General features: G+C 38.1%; 3 protein-coding genes across 4 annotated transcripts in view; 1 reads left to right on the top strand and 2 right to left on the bottom strand.

The window, feature by feature from the left end:
• Positions 1–25,544, bottom strand: part of LOC126797745 (enolase) — a 98,639-nt gene that overhangs the window by 42,779 nt on the left and 30,316 nt on the right. The gene's annotated exons all lie outside the window — the stretch shown is intronic.
• LOC126797774 (uncharacterized) lies at positions 14,728–15,391 on the bottom strand. The gene has a single exon (XM_050524498.1). The coding sequence runs from the start codon at positions 15,345–15,347 to the stop codon at positions 14,883–14,885; it is 465 nt and encodes a 154-aa protein (XP_050380455.1). The 5' UTR covers positions 15,348–15,391; the 3' UTR covers positions 14,728–14,882.
• On the top strand, positions 22,437–24,962 carry LOC126796848 (protein FAR1-RELATED SEQUENCE 5-like). The gene is made up of 3 exons (XM_050523566.1): positions 22,437–24,629; positions 24,730–24,822; positions 24,909–24,962. Exons 1-3 carry the CDS (start codon positions 22,437–22,439, stop codon positions 24,960–24,962), a joined length of 2,340 nt encoding a protein of 779 aa, XP_050379523.1.

Here is a 25,544-nt window from a genome sequence, read left to right as displayed (position 1 = left end):
ACTGTTGTGAAAAATGAGGCGAATGAGTTAGTACCCCAGAGATTGGTGACCGGTCATAGGATGTGCATTGATTATAGGAAGCTGAATGCTACAACACGCAAGGATCACATGCCTTTGCCGTTCATGGACCAGATGTTAGAAAGATTAGCCGGGCACGAGTTCTTTTGTTTTCTAGATGGGTATATTGGCTACAACCAGATATGTATTCATCCGGAAGATCAAGAGAAGACGAAATTTACATGTCCATTTGGCACTTTTGCCTATCGACGCATGCCCTTTGGGTTGTGCAACGCACCAGGTACGTTTCAGCCATGTATGCTTGCTATTTTCTCTGATTTTATCGAAAATATCATTGAAGTTTTTATGGATGACTTTAGTGTTTATGGTAAAGACTTTGATGCATGTTTAGAGAATTTAGAGTTAATATTGAAAAGGTGTGTAGAAACTAACCTTGTGCTTAATTAGGAAAAATGCCATTTCATGGTTAATCAAGGGATAGTTTTAGGACATATTGTATCTGCTAAGGGTATTTAGGTAGACAAGGCTAAGGTTGATATTGTGCATCACTTACCCTCTCCCACAACTGTGTGAGAGGTTCGTTCTTTCCTTGGTCATGCAGGATTTTATAGGAGATTCATCAAGGATTTTTCCATGGTGGCGAGACCTATGTGTACCCTATTGCAGAAGGATGTGCCGTTCATATGAGATGATGCATGTGAAAAAGCGTTTGTGAAGTTGAAGGAGTTGTTGACTAGTGCACCCATCATTTGTCCTCCGGATTGGAACCTGCCCTTTAAGTTGATGTGCGATGCTTCAGATTATGCAGTTGGGGCGGTGTTGGGCCAAAAAAGAGAAAAGAAGCCCGTAGTGATCTACTATGCGTCTAGGACTCTTAATGAGGCCTAGATGAATATTCGACTACGGAAAAAGAACTTTTGGCTGTGATATTTGCTTTAGACAAATTTCGATCATATCTTTTGCATTCTAAAGTTGTTGTGTATTCTGACCATGAAGCCTTAAGGTATTTGATGACAAAGAAGGATGCTAAGCCCAGATTGATCCGGTGGATACTGTTGATTCAAGAGTTTGACCTTGAGATTCGAGACAAAAAGGGAAGTGAGAATGTGGTGGCTGATCATTTGAGTAGGATCGTGCGAGATGAGGAAAGAGAGCCACTACGTGAGACTTTCCCAGATGAGCAACTCTTTGGTATTGAGGTAAGTGTGCCTTGGTATGCCGATATTGTCAATTATTTAGTTACTAAGGATTTCCTAGTACACTTTCGCATGCTAATAAGGCTAAATTGAAGAAAATGGCTAGATACTATATTTGGGATGAACCGTATTTATGGAAACAATGTAGTGATCAAGTCATTAGGAGATGTGTCCCAGAGAATGAGCATAGGTCGATTCTTAACTTCTGTCATAGTGAGGCATGTGGAGGTCATTTTGGGCCTCGTAGAACAGCTTTAAAGGTGTTGGAATGTGGTTTCTATTGGCCTTCTATTTTCAATGATGCATATTTGTTTTGTGTTTCTTGTGATAGGTGTCAACGGACTGGTAATATTGGTAAGAGAGATCAAATGCCCTTATCCCCCATTATAATTGTCGAAATTTTTGATGTGTGGGGCATTGATTTCATGGGTCCATTTCCTTCATCTAGAGGTTTCTTGTATATCTTGTTAGCTGTTGATTATGTGTCGAAGTGGGTGGAAGCAAAGGCGACCCGAACTAATGATTCGAAAGTGGTTGCAGGTTTCTTGAGAACTAACATATTTTGCAGGTTTGGAGTACCAAGTGTGTTGATAAGTGATGGAGGTTCTCATTTCTGCAACCGGACTATTGAGGCATTGCTTAAGAAGTATGGAGTCACCCACAAGGTTTCGACACCATATCATCCTCAAACAAGTGGCATGGCAGAAGTGTCCAACAGAGAGATCAAGGGAATTCTGGAGAAGACTGTAGGTCCAACAAGGAAGGATTGGAGTGATCGATTAGATGATGCATTATGGGCCTACAGGACTGCGTACAAGACGCCTATTGGGATGTCACCATTCAGATTGGTGTATGGGAAGGCATGTCACCTTCTAGTGGAGTTAGAGCACAAAGCATGGTGGGCGGTGAAGACATTCAACATGGACAAGGATGCAGCTGGTCTTCATAGGAAATTGCATCTCAATGAGCTTGAGGAGATACGAAATGATGCCTATGATGCTGCATGGATTTACAGGGAGAAAACGAGAGCTTATCATGACAAGATGATTCGTGGGAAAGAGTTTGTAGTTGGTCAAAAAGTTCTTTTATTCCATTCTAGACTTAAACTTTTTCCTGGAAAATTACGTTCTCGTTGGGTTGGTCCATTTGTTGTTACTAATGTGTTTGCTCATGGTGCTATTGAAATTAAAAGTGACAAAACAGGTCAGACGTTCAAGGTGAATGGGCATCGACTTAAGCCTTACTATGAACCTTTTGAGGAGCACACATATGAGGAGACGAGTGTGAGAGATGCGCCAAAAGATGTATGAGCATGAGAGAGTCTAGGCTGAGAGACTTTAAAACTCAAGCGTTGCATGGGAGGCAACCCATTTCAACCGTACCTGTGGAGGAGTCGTCTACGGGAGTTTGCATTTTCTTATCCCTTCACTCTTATGGTTGAATTGTATATGTATTGATGTGTGATCTTAGTCTATACTTATGAATTACATTCTGATTATTGAGCTTACATTGAGGACAATGTAATTTTCTAAGTGTGGGGTAGGGTTGCATGATCATTGTTTGCTGATTTTTGCTTTGATTTCATGTTAAAAAAACGAAAAAGAAAGAAAAAATTCGAAAAAATGTTTAAAAAATCGAAAAAAATGTGTTGTTTTGAGTCTTAGGATTCCCCTAAAGTCTAGGATGATTATGTCTCTAAATGCATAGATGATGGTTTTGCATTTCATAAGAATTGAATTGTAAGTTTCATTGATAATGTGGATTTGGTATGAACATGTGAGAGTTGATTGAATGTAATATGACATACATGTTTGGTTAGTTTAAGTCCATAACAACCTGTGAGTTTTTGAGCCTATATATGCTTTCTTCTTGAGTGATAATATGAAATTTCGTGGTTGTTTTGTGAACCTCATTATTCTTTGCATATTCAATGACTATGTGCCATAACTTTTAATGGACTCTAGAATTTACTAGAACTCATCTTTTGTGATTGTTGAAACTTTTAAGTCATAAAATGCTCTGATTTTGAAAGGGATTTATGGATCATTTCTAGGATTACCACCACTTTAGCCAAACAGCCATGTATCCCTATATGTGCCCTGTTTGGGACCCCTTAGTTGAACCCCATTTGAGCCTACATTGAGCCTTTTCTTCATCACCTATGTTATCTCCATGCTTAGTATAATTACATCTACCTTGTCCTATAGACTTGGCAGAACTATTTTTGAGATGATGTTGTGATGATGCATGAAATAAGTGTGGGGTGGAAGACATGAGAAAATATGAACAAGCTTTTAAGCAAATGCCGAAAAAAAGAAAAGGAAAAAATGATGATGAATGAAAAAAATGATGAGATCGGCAATACATGAAAAGGAAAGAAAAAGATGTTGTCTTCCATTTGTGATTTGGAGTTGAGTTGAATTGAAGGTCTAAAAATGTTTATTTGACCTTTGTCCATGTTCACTTTGTGGTTAAAATGATGTTTGGGCCCAACTTGTTATATTTGGCCATTGATGGTGTGTGGTGTCATAAGGATGGTGTTTACTCTGCTAAGTCTATAGGATTACCTTTGGGATTCCTTGATATTCCATGCCTTTAGCTAAGCCTAACCATTCACCCTTATCAAATGATCCTAATGATTCTTAAAATGAGCAAATCTTGGTTTGTGGAGACGATCACAAGAGTTGAGCATATGGTTTTGGTCCATTTGTGCACTTAGTTGTTAAATGAGGTTTTCCTTTTGTTATTCACAAAGTGCTTTCATTTGATGAAATATGCAAGCTATTTGATGCTTTATTATCCTTTCTCTTGCATATACTTGTGTGTGAATCATAACCATGAATCTGAGTGAAAAGAAGAGAGTATGCCTTGTGAGGAGGATTGGATTGACTAAACATGTTATGTGCCTATTGTCTCATTTCTTACTTATTCATACTATGAAACATGTTTATGAAACTTGGAATTTATGTGCTTACATTCAAATGCTTAAACTTGAAAGCTATGTGTTTTGAGATTCTGAGACAATCATTTAGGGGCAATAGTGTTTTGTGTAGTTTTGTTTTGTTTTGCTAAGGGACTAGCAAAAGCTAAGTGTGGGGTAGTTGATAGGAGCACTTTGTGCTACGTTCTTAATATGTTTTTACCTCCATTTGTACTTTGCTTAACCCTTATTGTTGTAATATCGAGTCATTGAGTCACAATAGGAGTCTTGGATGGTTATGGATGTGTTTTTGTGCTTAAACGAGTTAAAAACGAAGAATTGGTCTAGAGTCCTAGTTTGAGTAGGAATCCTTATAGGACTAGGAAACCTAGTTGAATTAGGAGTCTTCATCTTTCTACGTTTTGGTCGCATTGGCGATATCTTGAGAGTCATGTTTCAACTAGGAATCCTTGTTAGACTAGGAAACGTACCATTTTGGAAAGTCCTACTTGAACTCAAACTCTTATTACGAAACTTTCCTAAATGAACTTCCTTGTTCTAGTAACTTACTTATTCTAGTAAGTTTTCTTTTTGCAAATTAGAAACTTTCCTTATCTAGTTGACCTCATCTCTTACATGTGTCTCTTTAAGACAACAATTGTCTAGATTAAGACATGAATTTCGAATGAATTATCTTTTACTTATGTTTTTCTTTTCTTATTTTCAGAATTCAAAGAGATAATTCGAAGAGATAAAGGAGTTCAAATCCGAGTTACACAAGAGGAAGAGGAGTTCAGCCGTGCCTATTCAAATCAGCAAAGGATAAGGAGTTTGGGCCGAATAATACATGAGATAAACAAGGGGATAAGAGCTGAATTAATCCAAGATGCAAGGGCAGCCATTCGATCCCATTAAAAAGAAGAAATCCCAGCCGTGCATACATGGATCAGCCCATCCTAAACCCTAGCAGTCTCCTCCCTTGGTTCCTCTATATATAGCTCGGCCTCCCTTCATATTTTTCATCTCCATTCTCCCACAAACACAGCCGAATTGCTGCCCAAACACATCCAGAAAATTCAAGCCACAAAATCTTCATCCATCACCACAAAACCGTGCTCATCTTCCTCCTCATCCAAATCCGAATCATCCTTGCTTCATCCTAGAAGGTTTCTAATGTGTGATTCACCCATGGCTTGTAATTTTTCTTTTGGTTTTCTGCAATTTTCGATTTCATTGTATGAATTCTTGGATGTGATTTTCGGTTTTATATATGAAGAGCATAAATTCAGACTTCTTTGGTTTTATGTTTTGATTGTATGAATTCATTGAAATATGTATGTATGCCGTGCTAGATGAATAGGGGCAGTAGGTTTTCGAATTGGTTTTAGGTTTTATTTTGATTTATTCCTTGAACTTGTGCATCTAAATCAATGCTTGAGGAAGCCAAGGCCATGGTTCTCCTAAGGTTGCGATTTCATTCACCAAAGTATTCTTTGATTGAATATGCGCTTCGTGTTTCAATAATTGATACTTGTTTAGGGTTGTGATAGTTCTAGGGATTTGCATGTTTAATCAAGATGAGTGACGCCATGCTTGTGTAACATGTTTCCAATTCGACTTAATGTGCTTATGTGCTACTTTGTTGTTTAACTAGTACGCTTCGTTATGTTGAACCCTCTTTAGCATATGTTTAGGATTGAACGCTTCGTTGATTCTAAATGATTAAGAAGTCTTAACGATTAGATGAACCGCTTCGGACTCTAATTAGAATTGGAATTGAAATGGACTTAGATATAATCGAAAATACTTGCTGCCTATATGTTGTTCTATGCATGTCATACATGTTTCTTGAGTAGAATTCGTGTTTTGGTTATGTGATGAGTGGTTGATCAATTGTATATAAGTAATTTAGGATTTATTTTAAGTAGTAGTTTTAGAATCCAACTCAAATCCCCCAATAACATGATAAGTGTTGAGGCCCTTTTGATTCTCCGGACTGAACGATCCCTGCTTATTCTATACTAACGATGATGTTTTTCAGGGTATTTTATAGACGTTGTAACGAACGCTCTATCAAGCATGAGTTTTGTTCTGTTACTCATATCAAAGCCATAAGTGCTAGCTTATGTATATTTAGATCTCTAACATGATCGAAGGTAAATTTGGAAATATATATAGCGGCTAGGAACTGTCTCAGATAATAATACTAAATTATTTCTATGTACGTAATGGTTTTCCGGTGACTGTGTCAGTGTGCCTGGTGCCGTAGAAAATATGTCTCTCGATTCATGAGAATCAAGGGAAATAGCCTAACGACAGTTTGCCTTGGTATGCAAGCATTTGGGTTTATTTATCCGACAGTTCACTGTAGAGTTAATAAGAGTTCGATGACTCTCTGGATGGATCTGGTACTTAAAATGATCCAAGTCTCATGATGTGTTACTTAAAATGATCATTCACGGATAGCTAGAGCGATTTACAAGAGAACCAAATAATAAGTTTCAAGAAATTAAATTATATATTTTGTCTCAAATCCAAACTGTTACGGAACAATGTAAGTCTAAACTCTTTTATTTCCATACATTAGGAAGTCTAAATCTATGACTTAACCTTCTATGCAGAAACTCAACGCATCAGAAGTCATAATTCACTATTCGATTGTACTAAGCAATGCAAACAATAGTATGATAAAAATTAGCAATCTCATCAATCATGATTAACTATCTATTTGTTTTGTTCAATCGAATGGAATGGAAAAGTAGAGTATGCAAAGAAGAGAATACGGAATGTCCATATCAATTTAGATGCAACGTGCTTTTCATCAAGAAAACAATATATATATATATATATATATATATATAGTCTCTATCCAGAGTGAAGCTTCATTCTGAAATTACAGAGTGAAGTTCCAATTTTGACACACTTTTTGGTCAATTTTTTTCACCATAAGCGATTCAATATTTAGGTATGCTATTCAAGATCATCTCTACAAAGTTTCATCCAATTCGAACATCGCTTTGAGTTTTCAAAATTGAGATTTACACGAACGGTTCACGTTGAACAGTTTTAATTCATTTATTGATTTAATCTAATTTCAATACCTTAGCGATGTTCGAATTGGATGAAATTTTGTAGAGATGATCTTGAATATAATACCTAAATATTGAATCGCTTATGGTGAAAAAATTTGACCGAAAAAGTGTGCTAAAATTGGAACTTCACTCTGTAATTTCAGAATGAAGTTTCACTCTGGATAGAGACTATATATATATATATATATATATTGCATCGATTCCTCGAAGGTTTGAATAACTCAAGAATATAGTATCTCTTGACTATCTATTATTTTATTGCCCGATATCTATCACCCAGCATGTCTACAAGTTAGTACGTATCACACTAGTTTCAGTGGACAAGGGATTCACGACTAAACAACACCAAATGACACATTACGTTAACTTACGTACATATATCCTATCATTGTTTTCCTTGTTTGAGGAAGTCTCAAACTCTCAACATGTACATAGTCGGCCATCTTTCTCTATTCTCAACAAAAAACTACCAACACATTCCTATGTTTGTTATAATTCATTAAGCATGTTAATTATTGAACAAAGCCAATCATGTATTTCACTTAATTTCGAATGTTATCGTTCATATAAACTTTTTATTTTCTTTTCAGCTAGACAACACATATACTTTATCTATTTAGGATTTTAAGGTTGTGTTGTTGTATACGTGTTGGTCCGTTGTCCCTTTCGATTTCATTCCAAATTAATCTGAAAAATATCCTATTCTCTACTGAAAGGAGCCGGGTAGATGGGTTTAGTGGTTCATAGAGATGGAAATGATATCCCGTCTACCATGTCTCAAAGAACATGGCGTTTACCAAGTATTTCTGGAGCTCTCATTCATTCCAGTTAATTACCCGGAAATCGATCTGCAACGTGGATACGTGTCCAATTTGATTTTTTGAACTTTTTTTTTATCCAATGAAGACATTTCATTCATAGATAAAAAAATTGTTACAATGGTGAAAAACAATACAATACAGGAGTAATGGAGCGCGCGAGCGTCACACAATTAACCCTGTAAAATGTCATCGTTAGTATAGAATAAGCAAAGATCGTTCAGTCCGGGGAATTGAAAGGAACTCTAAACTTTTAGTGTTAACAAATAATGGGAGGGGTTTGAGATTGATTATTAACTACAAAAAGAAAACCTAAATTATTATTTACATGATTGACTTCTCTTTACCAAACTAAACCAAATTCACCAATGCACCATATAATTAGAAGTTTGGTTCTATCATGCATTCTAATTCATCTGATTACATACTTTTAGACACCAATACAATTAAACCCTTAGGGTAACATCTGATCATGCAAGTTTCTATTGATGTTTAGGTTGACTTAGGGCCTCACCTAAATTGCATGCAATCAAGTTAACAACACTTATGGTAGAAATCAAACAAGATTACATTTAAGCACCAAATCTTTATTGGAGACATGCTTCACGTGACGTCACTCACCATGGGGTACATGTAAATTTTCAGAATAAATTTCCCACTTTAATTAACACAAACCGAACCTACTTAGGGCATGATTCGATTTGTATCAAATGGATGATGAAGATAGCACTCAAATACAATCTTAGGGACTACATTCAAGTACTAAATTGGTATGCACATATCTGAAAATTATCTAAGAGCAAGTAAAACAAGAGTAAAACACAACAATAGAAATACAAACTTCAATAATTATAAGAACCTAGATTCGGCATAGTCTCAAAAACATATCAATTACAATTTGAAAATTCTAAAACAAATACAAAACCAATACTTCCACATAAACAACTTATAATCTTCATATATAAAGAATTGTAGATTAACACAAATAAACGAAGCCATGTAGATGAGTTGCGAGAATCACACGTTGTAGGAACCTGAGAGGTACGGCTGCAATAGGTAAAACTCGGTGGAGATGATGATGGTTTTTGGGTGGATGGCTTGGCTGATTTGTGAGGGAAATTTATGGTGGTGTTTTGGTAGAGTTTTGGCTCTTGAATGCTAAGGAGAAGTGATGATTTTTCTTTGTGAATGATGTGCTATTTATAGAAGAGTTTTGGCTCCTTGAATATTATGGCTTGGACTTTTTCTCCTCAATTTCTTTCACTTATTTTTGTCATTGGTGGGTGCAATCTCCTTTGATAAATTCCTTCTTTTTCTCTCTTTTAGGTGTCATTCTTTCTGTTTTGCATTATCTCTTTTTTATTCTCTTCATTTTTCTTTCTCCTCAATTTCTTTCACTTATTTTTGTCATTTGTGGGTGCAATCTCTTTTGATAAATTCTTTCTTTTTCTCATTTTTAGGTGTCTCATTCTTTCTCTCTTGCATTATCTCTTTTATTCTCTTCCTTTTTCTTTCTCTCTTTTTCTTTCACTTATTTTTGTCATTGGTGGGTGCAATCTCCTTTGATAAATTCCTTCTTTTTCTCTTTTTTAGATGTCTCATTCTTTCTTTATTTTCCTCTTTTGCTTATTTTCCTCTATTTTTTTCTTCATTCTAGCTACACAATCTCATCTTTAAAATCTGAAAATAATAAAAGACAAGAATAAAGACAAGTAAGTTACAAAGTATGAAAGTACGATTAGGAAAGTTACGGAATAAGAGTTTCAGTTCAAGTACGATTTTCCGAAATAGCACGTTTCCTAGTCCAAACAAGATTCCTAATGCAAGTAGGATTCTCAATATATCACAAATGTGATAAAAATGCCGATTAATGAAAACTCCTAATTTAACTAGGTTTCCTAGTTACACAAGGAATCCTACTCTAAATAGGACTCTCGATTTTTTGTGTGTTTTCAACCTATTTTAACACCAAAATGCAACCAACGCCACCATAGACTCCTAACTCAACTAAATGACTCACCACTACAACAATAAGAGCGCAAAAACATGTTAAGAACATCGCACAAAGTGCTCCTATCAAGGAGTCATAACTTGCCTAGCTTGTAACCTAACTTCTCTCGTCCACTTCTTTACACCATGAGGCTCTAAAACAATAATCCAACCTGTAGAGACCCAAAATCCAACAACAGCCATGATAAATGTAAATGGACGTCGATGTATCAACCATATCATGACTCCCAATCCATAGTACAAAAGCTTGAGTCAACTCCGTCTCTTGATGGGTGAACGCACGTGATAGCTTCGGGTGATGAAACATATTCACTCTCATCAGCGGCATCTCTATAATGAAGCACAATGAAGCGACCACACCAAATTACACAAATACACAGAAAATAAAAACTAACAACGAAACCAACCTAACTAAAGAAAAAAAAGAAGAGATGCAAGCCCTATAAAACCAGACCAAAGACCCAAAACTGGCATAAGGCCCATGACCCCTCACGGCCCAACGCAACATAGCCCCACTCCAGCCTTCCGAGATCCAATCAGAACCAGAATCACCATCGATCCAAGCCAAGCAGCTACCCATAACCCTTCCACTCCTATCCTTCCATACATCCGCCTCAGACGAGAACCCACAACCAAATCTGCAGCACCACCACCTGCACCACTCGCCTGGGACTACCCATCAACTTGATCAGACCATTAACAACGACCTCCGACTCGAGAGATATAATCTCAGACTATCTTAACCTCAAACAAAGACAACGGATTAAAAATCACACCCTCAACAGTCAAACAACCCTCGCTGAACCCAGACCTAGATCCTCTCTTACCGACACCATCTAGATCTAATCCTCACTACCTACCTCCTAAACAACACCACAAACCCTCAACAACAACAAGGACCCGACTAGAGCAACAACAAAAATGGCCTAGCATCTCCCAAAACAACTACACTACCATCCTCTCTCGGTCGAGACGTAGCGGCGAGAGCACTGACTGAGTTCGACCAGGAGAGACAACTCTTTTAGTCGGTATGTTCGCAGACTTTGTCAAAGTTAAAGCCGAGATTTCTAGACTTCACGATTGTGCTAAGACGAGAAAGTACGACTGTAGATTCTTCACTCGTGACTATGATCTGTGATTTGTTGCAATCAAATAGATATGAGTTATCCTCGCTCAAGATTACGCAGCAAGCATTTGACTTTGACAAAACCACAACCTGTTAACCAAATGACCAAATATCTTACCCTAGGAATTTCGTGGGCGAAATTCTTTTAAGGGGGAAAAAATGTAATACCCGAGATTTCTAATCTCGATTACAGACACATTAGGACTAATCAATTGATGTTTATCTTAAATGTCGAAAACGTAGTTTAATACGTCGATATTAAACTACACGTCGCCACGAGCTCATAAATGTCTTCGAAATATTTTCCGATGCTCAGTTTTAATGTTACGAATTTCTAAAGGTTTTACTTGTTCTAAAAATATTTTCTGAAATTACAATTTTCAGTTTGGGTTTCTAAGTTTAGGGCCTTAAGCAAACCCCAACTCTCATTCTCTCTAAAGCCTTAAACGGGGCCCAAGACCGAGCCCAATTCTTATTGACTTAAAACACCCCACTCTTTCACCTTTTCTTCTCTCTCTAGCTCGATACAGAGAGAACCTCCATGTTGTCCTCCTCCACCGAACACACTACCACCTCTTTCTTAGCTTTTTACTATGGTCGTCCGGTCGTGAATCACACATGCATCTCCACCATCGGATTTGCCTCATCAATCTGTACACAACCATGCTCATCGATCACAGAAAATGTCTTCGTTTCTTAACATATCGAAATCAAGGCAGAGAAATGCAACCGGTGGATAGTCGGCGAAACCTTGTTCTAATCTTATTTCCCAATCCATCTCTACGTTTGATTTAATTGATTTGAAGCTAAACTCAAATTCTTATTTTTCTGGGTTCTTCATCGTTGAACTCCACCTTTTTCTCTAGCTTTTCTGGCAAAATTTTGAGACTTGACGAGCAAATTGATTCGCTTTAGGTAAGCCCAATCTTCTTTGATTTACTTTTGATTCAATTTCCAGCTATAACTACTTAATCAACAACCTAATCTATTCCTTTCTCTTCTTCTGTTTTGATCTTGCTGAGAAAACCGAAATCCGACAAACATCTCTCTACCTACAGAAGAACGTCTCGAGCCTCTAGTGAATTTCTAAACCTCAAGACAGCGAAGGTTTTGGAATGGAAGAGTGCAGCATCACCGGTTTGAGATCGATGATTTGTGGAGGTAGCAATCCTACCCCAATTTCTCAAATACTTGCGTTTCTGAATTTGTTAGGTTGTTGTGATTCTTGTTGTGGTTTTGTGTGTTGAATTTGTCGTGTCGGAGATGGGATTTTGTGGCCGGTTTTGTAACAGGAGACTGATAAAAAAAAGGGTAAACTCTGGGTTTTTACCGAATTAAAGTTACCCTTTTCCCTTTTACCATCAATGTGAAATTACTGTTTTGCCCTTCACACGAAGTTATTGTTTGACCGTTTGACTTTTAATATTTACAGTTTTATTCTAAGTTACCTTCTTACTATTTACCAAATGATTCAACATTTTTACTTTTATCTAAGGTAACTTAGTGAAAACTTAATTCGTGTAAAATGACGACGATTCACGTAACGTCTAGTTACGACTTATGTTATTTTCGATTCTCGCCCAGTTCGGGAATTGAAAATTCACTTTGACTTAGAAATGTGTCGGTGTAATAATAAAATCATCGATTCGATTTTAAGTAGCTTTAATATCATTAAAGTATGCTATTTATCGCTCGACATTCGATAATTTGTCAACATTGTCAATTCATGGTCAATTCATGGTCAACCCATGAATACTTGGCCAACATAAAATCAACCTTTGACTTTCATGGTCAAACTCGGAATACTGAATCGAGTCAATTTACGATACTCGGAAATTAGTATTGACTATTTTATAAATGGATTTAGAGTTGATACAATGAGATCGTACAGAGCTGGAGCAGCAATAGCAACATACTTTGGGATTGGATGAGCAACGTGGATTCTGCACTTCAATCCAGGTAGGGTGAGCTAACCCCCTTTGTGTATTTCGTGCCCTTAAATTCATTGTCGATGCCTCGGTTGATTTATTTAAATGTTAAATGAAATGCATTAGTGTTTTAGAAATGCTAAAACCCGAGGATAGACGGATACTTCGTGAGTGAGTAGAACTGAGAGTGAATGGAGCCCGGTATTCCGATAACCCCTCGGTGTCGATAACCATAAACCTCCGGAGGGGCAATGCCCTGTTTATTATTGGATCCATACCTTACAGTATTATTGAGGGCATTCCATTAAATGGACATTCTCACTCATTTGTTGTTACAACAAAGGTAGTTGGCCTCGACTTGATAGTTTTGCTACAAGTCGTTAGGATCGGTCACCACTGATTGGATATTATTGATGGTCATCATACATATTTGCATTGATTTCCCTAAAAGATAACTTATCCCTTTTGTAATAAAAATGTTTATAGCTCGAGCTCACATTTAAAACTATTTAAGTTTTCATAAAACTCAGCCTACCTTATTTTCAAACCACATAGGTGGGCTAGCCCCTGCTGGGTGAGCAAGGACGAAGCTCACCCCTAATATAGTTTCTGTGCAGGTTAGGAGCCATCAAGAGTTTAGGAAATGTGGAGTTTAGGAGTACACATCATTTGAGCCATTTGAAGTCATTTTTAGTTTATTAACTCTCTCTTGTATCTTGTTCTTATTGAGATATAAGTTCCGAGATTGTATCATAAATCATGTCACATTTGTTGTATATTTTGGGCTGCCATAGTTGTATTTGTTTTGGGCCGGTGACTCTTTGATCACCTTCCGTTGTTTTAAATTATTGTAAAACTCACATAATTATTTCACGTGTGTTCCCAAAGTCGTAATTTGAGTTTCTATTTTCAAGTTACATTTGTAAAACTCAATTTTTTGTTTAGCGAAAAATTTGTGTAAATTTTCAAGCTAGCGAGTGTTCAAATAGACTGTTCATTTGTTCGCTTGTTATCCAAAATTTTTAACTCTAATACCGTCATTTTCCCTTCCGGGATGTGACGGTATGAACTTGGTATTCTGTTTTCTTTTTTCTTTGGCGCGTTCTAAAAGGCAGAAGGAGAACTCACAATTATACAATTGACTTTTACTTATACAATTATACAATTGATTTTTGAACTAGACACCATATCCAATTCCACTTATGTTATTACTTACACCCGTTTGGAGTCTTGACTCCTAAGTCTGTTGATCAAATTCATTCCCTGTTCTGGAAAGAAACTAACAATATAAAGGAAGATGAAGTAACCAAGCATGCATGATACATGCATGTGTGGGTTTTGAGTCCCACGATGTTCTGCTCTTTATGTTACAAATCATGAATGAGATTCATTCTATTGTATACAACAATATATAGAGTTTTAGACGTTCATTTTACAACTATTGACTTGACTCCATCAATTGTCTGAATGCTTTTTCATATTTTAAAACTATACGAGTTGCATCAAATAGCACAACCGAACTTCAATTGCTCAATATATGCCATAATTCCCATAAAATATACAACAAGTACCGTATAACTCCAATATCATCCCCATTAAGTCGAGCTAGATCGCTAATCGAAAACCAGAGCCACGAGTACCATAAATTATTCTCATAAAAAACGTTCGCACAATCCAAACTTAACACCTTTATTACAAAGAGATCTTTAAGCCTCTCTACATTTGACATTTCACTACCCAAACTCCCAAAGCCTAAATTAAAACCAAACATTAATCAACTCTCAGCGTTGAGCTGTGGATCAACCTCAATTCTTGCCACCCCCTCCTTATTCTCCGCCACCTTCGCCACCTCCACCTCCCCGACCACCATTACCGCCACGTCAGCCTCCTTTCCCTTCACAATCCTCTTCCCCACCTCTTCATCAACATAGTTGGGGTCCCCCTCATCTATGGCCGCCGGAACTGGGTCCATTTCGTACTCCGCCACATCTCCGGGGCCCTCCCATGTATACTTCCCGCCGTGGCCAGACTTCGACGGTGGCCTTCCAATCCCGATTCCGCCGATGGGGTGGCGGTCCATGCGCTGCACGCCCTTGTCTATGAGCTTCTTCTCCACGTACTTGATGGTGTCGATGTTGTGGGTACTGAGCTCCTTCTTCTCCACTCTCTTCCGACCCTCCTCGTCGTGGCTCACCACCCGAATCGCCACCGTATCTTTCTTGTCGTCGATGGGTTTCATCGTGATCACTTGGCTCTCTTGAGTTTTGTTGGTTTGCTTGAGCGAGACGATAGTTGGCTCCTTGTTGGTCTAATATATGGAAGAGCTAGCAGGGTTTGGATAGAAAATACTAGAAGGTGCTGGAAAGGTGTAGCTTTGTGTTTCTGCCACGTGGTGCTCTACAAGATTCCCACGTACGCTGTGCTACATTCTTGACTCTTCTGGTAAGTGTGAGCAGGAACTTCTATTTATATTATCGACCTGAACTAGTTTATTGGAAATCTTGATTAATTATAGCTTAATAACTGAAATGGAATACCTAGCAGGTGGCAGCTGATCATCTATCCCCGTTTTTCTATTCCTTTCTCTGTTCCCCATTTAATTTTTTTCGCGTGGACTGCCAGCTCTTAACAGCAATATAACTCCATTTGGGCAATATAACAGCTCAATCAATGAAAATGAGAGTTTGACAAAAATAAAACACAGAAAAATATGAAAACAGAGAACATCTCTCTCCCTGTAACAAAAATTATCAAGTACACACTCAAGAATTCACTCATATGAATCCATGACCTATAGAGTAATTATGCCTAATATCTAAGGTGGAGCCCATCAGCATTGAAACTCATGGCAGTACAAGCTGATGAATAATTCAATTTTACCCATGTTAATCATGCTAAGGTGCAGGCTTTCAATTTCATCAACGTGAACCCAGGAGATTCCAATATGAACCCAGATTTCAATATAAATCTAGATTCCAACGTGAACTTAGATATCAATATAACTCTTAGATTCAAACAAGAACCTCAAGTATGTTCTAACTGACTTTACAAATTGTTAGCGTGAGCTGGAATAACTGTGTTGGAAGAGCTGGTAAAGCATGAGCATGTTACTCATGGGGTGTTAACAGCTAGGTTTAATAATTAGGATTAGTGCTAACAGCAGTTCAATATTCTCCAATCTTTTCTATAAATAGATAGCTTAGCTTTGTATCAATTCACTCAATAGATCAATACAAATCTCAATATTCAAGTTGGTATTAGAGCCTACTTACTTGGTTGGTTGCAAATTTGCTCCACCGTTTTTTCCGTTTGGCGTAGGTGTTTTTGCCAGACGTCTGGATAAGCAGCAACACTACCCTTCGCCGTTGCCTCTACTCTCCGACGTCGTCTGCTCCCCGTCGCCACTGCCTCTTTCAGTCGCCAGCTCCGATGCCGCTTCCAATCACCCGGATCGGCGTACCCGTGCACCTGACGCTGCGTCCAGTCAATCAGATCGGCGACGCCCTGCTCCGACCGGCGCCCTGCTAACTCAACGACGACGTGCTGCTCCCGCTCGGTCGATCTCTTAAGCTCCCCGTCATCGACTCCTCGCCGATACAGCAGCATCGACGACCCGAGACCCGGTGATCCGACCTCAGCCTCGTCTTCGCCTCCTCACCAACGCAGTAGCAAGACCCGGTGATCTGACCTCCGATTGTGTAAACCCGAAAATCAGGAAAAAAAAAGGAGAGAAGGGATTTTATCAACCTCGAGACCCGACCCGAGATTCGAGCCGAGACTCGGCCCGGCCCTTTTTCTGCTGCCTTGTCAGTGCTTTTTCACCGACAGTGCTTGTGTACCCGAGGCAGGTTCCTATCAGTTTTTTGTTTCCGCTGCATTATTGCTGATTTGTGATTTGATTTGATTTACAATGGGTTATGGAGACGAAAAAGAGAGTTCTCGGGTCAATGATGTTCAGAAATTTGAAGTATTTGTCAAGAATTCTGAAAGTGGTTCTTTTGGGGGAGCCAAACTCAATGGAGTCAATTTCCGTACATGGAATAGAATTATGACAGCCCATCTCTAAGGAATGCACAAGATAAGGCATGTAACCAGAGTAACTAAGGCTCCCAATGAAGATGCTGTTGTTGCCTACACTAAATGGGACGATGATGATGGCCTTATAATGTCTGTCTTGTTCAAAGCCATGACTGAAGAGATACTTGATCTAGTGGCAGAATGTGATACCGCGCATGCAATATGGAAGACATTGGAAGTCCTATTTACTAATGACTCTGATTTTATACAAGTTCATGAATTAATGTGCACAGCTTTTGCAATGCACCAGGATGGGCAACCAGTGGCGCAATATTACACCAAGCTGAATAATATTTGGGCTAAGATTGATGTGAAACATCCTTGCATGATCAAGAATCAAGAGAATATTGTTTGGTACCAAAAAGAGAAGGAGCTTGAGCCAGTTCACCATTTCCTGAAAGGTCTTGATGCAAAGCATAACAGTGCGAAATGAGAGCTGCTCAGAAAGACCGAACCCCCTAGCCTAATCACAACTTTCACATTTATCCGTAAGGATGAGTCCCAGCAGGAGAGTCTTCATAAGACACAAATTGAAGTTTCTAGCCTTACTGTTCATCAAGCAACTTCAGCTCCACTTCATAAGCGAGGACCACCACCAGGCTTCGGGAATCAGCCCCGCCCTCCTTGCTCTTATTGCCATGATACAAACCATGCTCGTGCAACCTGTTAAAAGTTGTATCCACACCTTAGACCCCAGAGGCCTAATTATCGTTCTAAGGCGAAAGCAGCTGGTCCAGGAACCAGATATATATGGTGTGGTTGGACATGATCATCATACAGCAGGAGGAGCAACACCCACAACATCAATAGCTGGTCGTGGTAAGATTGGTATGGCTTTACATATTTCTCACTTTGTTGGTTTTGATACATGGATTATTGATTCTGGTGCATCTGATCATATGACTTATGACAAATCTTATTTTACTCTATTATCTCCTCCACCAGTACCATATATTACTAATGTTAATGGTGATGCCTTCCCCGTATTAGGGAAAGGGTCAGTTCGTATTACTCTCACCATAGAGCTTCACAATGTGCTTTATGTACCTGCTTTATCTCATCATTTGATATCTGTCCCACAAATGAACACTGAAGCTCAGTGCTCTGTGACATTTTTTCCCATGTATGTGATATTTCAGGATCTTCTCACCGGGGAGATAATTGGTCGGGAGTATCTAAGGTTGTTTCATCTGGATCAGACATATGCGGGGAAGAAACCAGGGGCACCGTCCCAGATCGCTTTACTCTCCACTTCTGATAAGCTAAGTGAAGTTTGGTTATTGCATCGTCACTTTGGGCATCCATCTTTTAGTGTTATGAAAAAATCCATGCCTACTTTGTTTCTTGGTGTGGATGAGTCAGTTTTTCTTTGTGAAACATGTGTTTTGGGCAAGAGTCATCGATCTACTTATTCTCCTAGTACTTCTAATAAACCTACTCTTCCTTTTGAATTAATTCATTCTGATGTTTGGGGACCCTCCAAAGAATCTACTGTGTCAGAAATGCAGTATTATGTGTCATTTATTGATGATTGCACACGTCTTTCGTGGATTGTTCTTCTGAAAATCAAAAATGAGGGTTTTCCGGCTTTTCAAGCCTTCTATACCACTGTCCAAACACAATATAATACCACAATTAAAATTCTTCGTTCTGATAATGGGAGGGAATATGTGAATCATGTCTTTCAGGAATTCTTTACCGCACATGGAATTGTTCATCAAACAACGTGTCCTTACACACCTCAGTAGAATGGAGTTTCCGAAAGAAAAAATCGTCATTTACTTGATATGGCCGGTGTATTCTCTTTAGTGCCCATATGCCTAAATACCTTTGAGGTGATGCTGTCCTAACTTCTGCTCACCTCATTAATCGTCTTCCATCCCATTTCCTTGAAGGCAAAGTTCCATATGAGGTGCTTGCATCCCATGTTTCCTTACCCTCTTTTCATAATCTTCCCGCTTGTGTTTTCAGTTGTGTTGTTTTTGTCCATCTTCCAAAACAACAGAGGTCTAAGTTAGATTGCCGAGCAGTTAAATGTGTGTTTGTTGGATACATTGGACATCAGAAAGGGTACAGGTGCTATCATCCACCTACCAGAAAGTATTATGTCACTATGGATGTTATTTTCCTTGAGGACATGAGCTATTTCACGTCTTATAATACTGCTCTTCAGGGGGAGAATTCATATTTTGAAGAGCTGTATCATGGAGAGGGGGAGACAAGTCAGCCAGGAGATATGGTGACAGGTTCGATTGAGATTAATGATGTATCAGCTACACATGCACCACCAGATGATTCTGGAATAGTCACTCCAGAGATTCAGGTACCAGAAGCTGACAACACAACTGCCCATGATGCCTCCCTTACTGTTGTTTATACCCCTGACCAACGTTTCCCTGGTACAGAATATCACTCATTTGAGGTTAGTCATTCTATTGGGGCTAATACTAATGAAGCTAATAGTAGACAATATGTCTTGCCAAATAGGTCTACTCGGGGTCAGCCAACAAAAAAATATGAACCTGCCCTTCAGGCTAAAGCTAAGTATCATGTGGCAAATTTTATGTTTACCAAAAGATTGGCTAAGTCATATGAATCATTTGTGAATCAAATTTCTACTGTATCAATACCTAACAAAGTACAAGATGCATTGGGAGATCCAAAATGGAAGAAAGCGATGGAGGAAGAGATGAAAGCATTACAGAAGAACAATACTTGGGAACTTCTATCTCCACCACATGGCAAGAAGGCAGTGGGATGTCGTTGGGTGTTTACAGTGAAGCATAATCCAGATGGGTAAGTGAGCCGGTATAAAGCACGCCTAGTAGCAAAAAGGTTCACCCAGACATATGGCATAGACTATGATGAGACATTTACACATGTTGCAAAGATGAACACTATTCGGGTATTGCTCTCTTTTGCTGCTACCTTAAACTGGCCACTTAGACAGTTTGATGTTAAGAATGCATTCCTTCATTGAGAACTTACAGAGGAAGTGTATATGGATCTTCCTCCTGGATATGTGGCAGCTTCTCCAGATAACTTTGTATGCAGATTGAGAAAGCCTTTATATGGTCTTAAACAGTCTCCTCGTGCTTGGTTTGGAAGATTTTCACAATTTATGAGGAAAATTGGCTACATGCATAGTAATTCAGACCACACATTATTTCTCAGACACCAACAAGGGAAGGTAACAACCTTAATTATATATCTTGACGATATGGTAGTTACTAGTAATGATACTATTGAGGTGGATAGATTACAGAAACAGCTAGCCATAGAGTTTGAGATGAAGGACCTAGGTACACTCAAGTATTTCCTGGGCATTGAGGTAGCCCGGGGAAGTGATGGTATCTATCTGTGTCAGATGAAGTACATTCTTGATCTACTAACGGAGACAGGTATTTTAGATTGCACTCTAATTAATACTCCTATTGAGCAGAACCATCGGTTAGCAGAGTACCCAGATCAAGTGACCACTGACAAAACTCATTATCAAAGGCTAGTTGGACGCCTGATTTATTGTCACATACCAGGCGAGATGTTGCGTATGCAGTAAGTGTAGTGAGTCAGTTCATGCATAATCCAAGCATGGATCACATAGATGCTGTTGTGAGGATTTTGAGGTACTGAAGCGAGCTCCAGGGAGAGGAGTAATGCTTTCTAATCACAACAATATCCCTGAGATTTGTGGCTTCACAGATGCAGACTGGGCTGGAAATATTACGGATCGGAGGTCCACATCAGGGTACTTTACCTTTGTTGGAGGTAATCTTGTTACATGGAGAAGTAAGAAAAAAAATGTGGTACCTCGATCTAGTGCTGAAGCAGAATACAGAGGTATGGCTCAGGGAGTGTGCGAGTTGTTATGGCTTAGAAATTTGCTACAAGATTTGGGTGTTGAGCCTAAGTGTGCTATACAGTTGTACTATGACAACAAGGTAACTATTGATATTTCACAGAATCCGGTGCAGCATGATCGTACAAAACATGTAGAGGTTGATCGTCAATTTATAAAAGAAAAGCTAGACGCTAAGATCATTTGTTTTCCGTTTGTTCCTACAGAAAAGCAACTTGCGGATATACTCACAAAAGGAGTGTCTAAGAATGTCTTTTATGACTCACTTAGCAAGTTGGGCATTGTTGATATGTATGCGCCTACTTAAGGGGGAGTGTTAGTGTGAGCTGGAATAGCTGTGTTGGAAGAGCTGATAAAGCATGAGCATGTTACTCATGGTGGTGTTAACAGCTAGGTTTAATTATTAGGATTAGTGCTAACAACAGTGCAATATTCTCCAATGTTTCCTATAAATAGATGGAAAAAACTTGCGTCCGATCTATGTTGGACGCAGCCGTCCGAACTCTCCTAGGTGGACCAATACCAGGCTGCCACGTATCATCTTCTTCTGACTAGATTTCAGCTTTTTATCATTGTTTTTTTCTTTTGAAAAAAAAATAGAGATGTGATACGTGAAGAAAAGAAGCGCATCTGGTACAAACGCAGCTGCTCCGCAGTCTCCCCTCCTTTCTTCATCGGAACCTCCTCGTTCCTCACTTTCTCTTTCGTCTGCACGACACACCTTCTCTACTCAGCTATCCTATTAGGTAATACGTTTCTCTTCAATTCTCTCCCCCCTCTTTCTCTCTCTCTCTTCAAATTTATAATCCTTGCACTTGGATTCTGACCCGTCAAAAGAGAATAGAGATGAGAAAATTTCAATGGGTATTAAAATTCGGGTCTCTGAACTTGGGATTCGCTATTGCTAAACTAGTATTGGCTGCTCAATTGATTTCAATTATAATACATAGAGTTAACATGAACAGTTAAAGTGGAGACCTTTTAGATTTTATTTGTTGTGGGTATGCAGTTTAATTATGGACTTGCTGTTGTATGATTCGTGTGATGATTGTAGCAATGATTTCAATGTTAAACATGGCAAAAGATCTGATCTTGAGTCTCGCAGCTTATTGAACTACTATTTTAGTTATGTTTTTTATTGTATTCAAGTTTGTTGTGTTAGATTCATTTTTATACTTTTTTTATGTTAGATAAAGAGAGGTATGATGCAAAAATTGTCAATTGCTTGATTGAACAAGATTCTTACGTACTGTATTAGTTTCAAATGGCATGCTATTTTTGTCTTCTATAGTTTCGTACAGGATTATTATATGATTATTGTTATAATGATGTATATTCTATTTGCTCTATTCCCTTCTTAAGATATATTATTCTCAATATTGTCAGCTATATATGGAGGATTTAGGTTGCACTGAAGCAAGTAGTGACAAACTTAATTCAGAAAATGTGAATTATAAGCATTCACCTACGCAAGAATTCCAAAGAGATGAACCATCTACGAAGGGTGTTGAAGATAAAGAGCTGAGGGATGAAATAGAACTTGGAAGGGAGTTTGATAGTTATGATAGTGCCCACCAATGGTATGTTGAATATGGTAAAAGAGTTGGTTTTGATGTCAGAATACACCTTAAAATGAGAAACACGAAGGGGATTGTAAGAAGAGTTACATATTGTTGTTCCAAGGAAGGTTTCTTGAAGCCGAATGAAAGCAAGTCATACTCTCAACCGGTTACGAGGGTGGGTTGTAAAGCCCATATTACTTGTCAGCTTCAGAAAAACGGAAACTTCCAAATTGTTTCTTCTAATGCAAGTCATAATCATGATTTAGTTCGCACACCCATGAAGCACATGATGAAAATTAATCGTTCCATGTCAAAAGCTCAAAAAGCACACGGTGATGATGCAGATTATTCAGGAGTATCAATAAAAGAGACTATAGAACTCATGAGTAGAGAGGTGGGAGGAAGGGAGAATCTTGGTTTTCTAGACAAGGATTATAAGAATTACATATATAGAAAACGAAAGATGAACATGGAAAAAGGAGATGCCAATGCAATAGTGCAGTATTTTCAGAAAATGCAGACAGAAGATTCATCATATTTTCATACTATGCAGCTTGACGAGGATGGCATGATAACAAATATTTTTTGGGCCGATCCGAGATCAGTAAGTGACTATGGCCTCTTTGGAGATGTTGTTTGTTTTGACACTACTTACCGAACAAATGAATACGGGAGACCATTTGCACCATTTATTGGGGTTAATCATCATAAGCAGACTATTATATTTGGTGCAGCTTTACTATATGATGAAACTACAAGCTCATTCAAGTGGCTCTTTGAAACTTTTCTTGCAGCGATGTCTGGAAAACATCCTAAGACCATATTGACTGACCAATCTGCAGCAATGGCTAAAGCAATATCAGAGGTATTTCCTGAAACTCGTCATCGATTATGTGTATGGCATATTTATCAAAATGGTGCTAAGAATCTGTCTAGTGTGTTTCAAGCTTCAAAAGAATTTGCTTCTGACTTTGGTAAATTGGTATATGAGTTTGAAGAGGAAGATGAATGGTTATTGGCATGGAATAATATGCTTGAAACTTATAATTTGAAGAACAATAAATGGCTTGCATCTTTATTTGAATTGAGAGCAAAATGGGCATTGATGTATGGGCGACACACTTTCACTGCAGACATGATGACTACTCAACGTAGTGAAAGTATGAACAATGTGCTAAAAAAGTATCTAAAGTCAAAATATGACCTTTTGCGTTTCTTCATACATTATGAGAGGCTTTTGGCTGATAGACGATATAAGGAGTTAATTGCTGATTTTAAGATGCTACAAACTTCTCCTATGTTAATAGTTGAAGTGGAAATCTTGCAGCATGCACGGGATATGTATACTCCTAAAGCTTTTCAACTCTTTCAGAATGAGTACACACGTAGCCTCAATTACAAGGTTTATAAAGTAGGGAAGAAAGAAGAGACCAGTGAGTATAAAGTATCATATATGGGAAAATGTAGAGAGCATGCGGTACTATTTAATGCTTCAACACAGAGAGTTTCTTGTACTTGCATGATGTTTACCTTCGTTGGAATTCTATGTCGTCATGTGCTTAAAGTTCTAGACAAGAAAAATGTGTCAAAGATCCCAACAGAGTACATACTGAAGCGTTGGACAAGAAGTGCAAAAGGTAGAACTATTACTAATTATCATGTGCCTAGCGACAACCATAAGGAGTCAATAGGGAAGCGATATGGTCATTTATGTCGTAGTTTTCGTGAGGTTGCATCTGTTGGAGCTGAAGATGCAAAGCTAACCGCATATGCTAATGAGCGATCCATTGAATTGCTTACTAATCTGGAGAAAATGAAGAAAGAGTTATTTAAAGACAAAAAATGTATTGAGGAAGCTCCAAAAGTTGAAGATTCATCCAGCGAAAGTGAGACTGAGGATTTAATGATTCCAAGAGGAGTTAAAAGAAAAGCTATTGTTGGACGTCCGCGTGGTGACAGAATAAAAAACGTAGCTGAAAAGTTCAAGAAAAAAACCACTGCAACAAAGCGATTATCGATGAAGGTATTTGTTTTCAACTTCTTTTTCTTCTTTTTTTCAAAATAAAAGGAAAAGAAGAAAATTAACATGTTTCTGATTTAAACCTTTCTTTTATGTGATTCAGAATACTTCTCCTATTCGACTTAATTTAGAAACGCAAGTGCAGATCGTAGAAGAGGATGTAACTGCTCCTATAATACCAGATATATTAACTCAAGTATGGTGCTTCTTGTTTTGTTTTGTTTCTGTACTTTATAATAGGGTTCATTGAGGGCTAAACAAATTTGTTTTATCATGGTATAGGAATCTCAGGTATTAGCTGCATGTGACACATACGATGAAACTCCACATTTGTAACATGCTTAGCCGTCAAACAGGTTTGTTCATATACACAACTTTCATAAACTACTATAGCAGTTTAGTAGAATCACTTAACTGTCAGTCTTCAAAATTTCATCAGACTACTTCTATATTGTGTAACTACTAAAACGTTTGGTATTAATTGTTCTTGTATGAAGCTATGACGCAAGTGGATATGTTATGAGGTAATGAGGACAAGGAGATCAATTCAACAGAGAAAAATGAGAAGAAGAGTTGTTCAAGTTGATAGCTTTTGTAGATTCAGAAACAAGAATTTATTTTGGCAACTAGACATGCTCAATTCTGAATTCATGCAATTACTTATTTTTTTCAAGATCTCATGGATACTTGCTCAATTCTCCATTCGTTCAATCACTTTTCTTTGCCTAATAATTCATTCAGACATTTTCGATGCTCTGCATAATTTATAAACATTCTATCATATATCATGTATGAGACAATATTGGTCTCTGAAAACTGCATCTTGGAGAAAAAAAAAACAATACATAAGAAAACTCTGATGAATATATAAGTAAAACCAATGTGTTGCATAACATGCATTTGAGTACATATGGTTAT

This window comes from Argentina anserina, chromosome 6, assembly GCF_933775445.1.
Source record: "Argentina anserina chromosome 6, drPotAnse1.1, whole genome shotgun sequence".
NCBI lineage: Eukaryota > Viridiplantae > Streptophyta > Magnoliopsida > Rosales > Rosaceae > Argentina > Argentina anserina.
Note: the sequence above shows the minus strand (reverse complement) of the source record. Positions and strands in the feature narration are given on the sequence as shown.

What these genes read in the sequence shown, in the direction of transcription:
- LOC126797774 (XM_050524498.1), bottom strand. Translation starts at nt 15,347, where the DNA reads ATGAAACCCATCGACGACAAGAAAGATACGGTGGCGATTCGGGTGGTG.
- LOC126796848 (XM_050523566.1), top strand. Translation starts at nt 22,437, where the DNA reads ATGGAGGATTTAGGTTGCACTGAAGCAAGTAGTGACAAACTTAATTCA. An exon ending in CAAAGCGATTATCGATGAAG is followed by an intron (nt 24,630 to 24,729) that starts GTATTTGTTTTC and finishes TATGTGATTCAG; the next exon opens with AATACTTCTCCTATTCGACT. An exon ending in TACCAGATATATTAACTCAA is followed by an intron (nt 24,823 to 24,908) that starts GTATGGTGCTTC and finishes ATCATGGTATAG; the next exon opens with GAATCTCAGGTATTAGCTGC.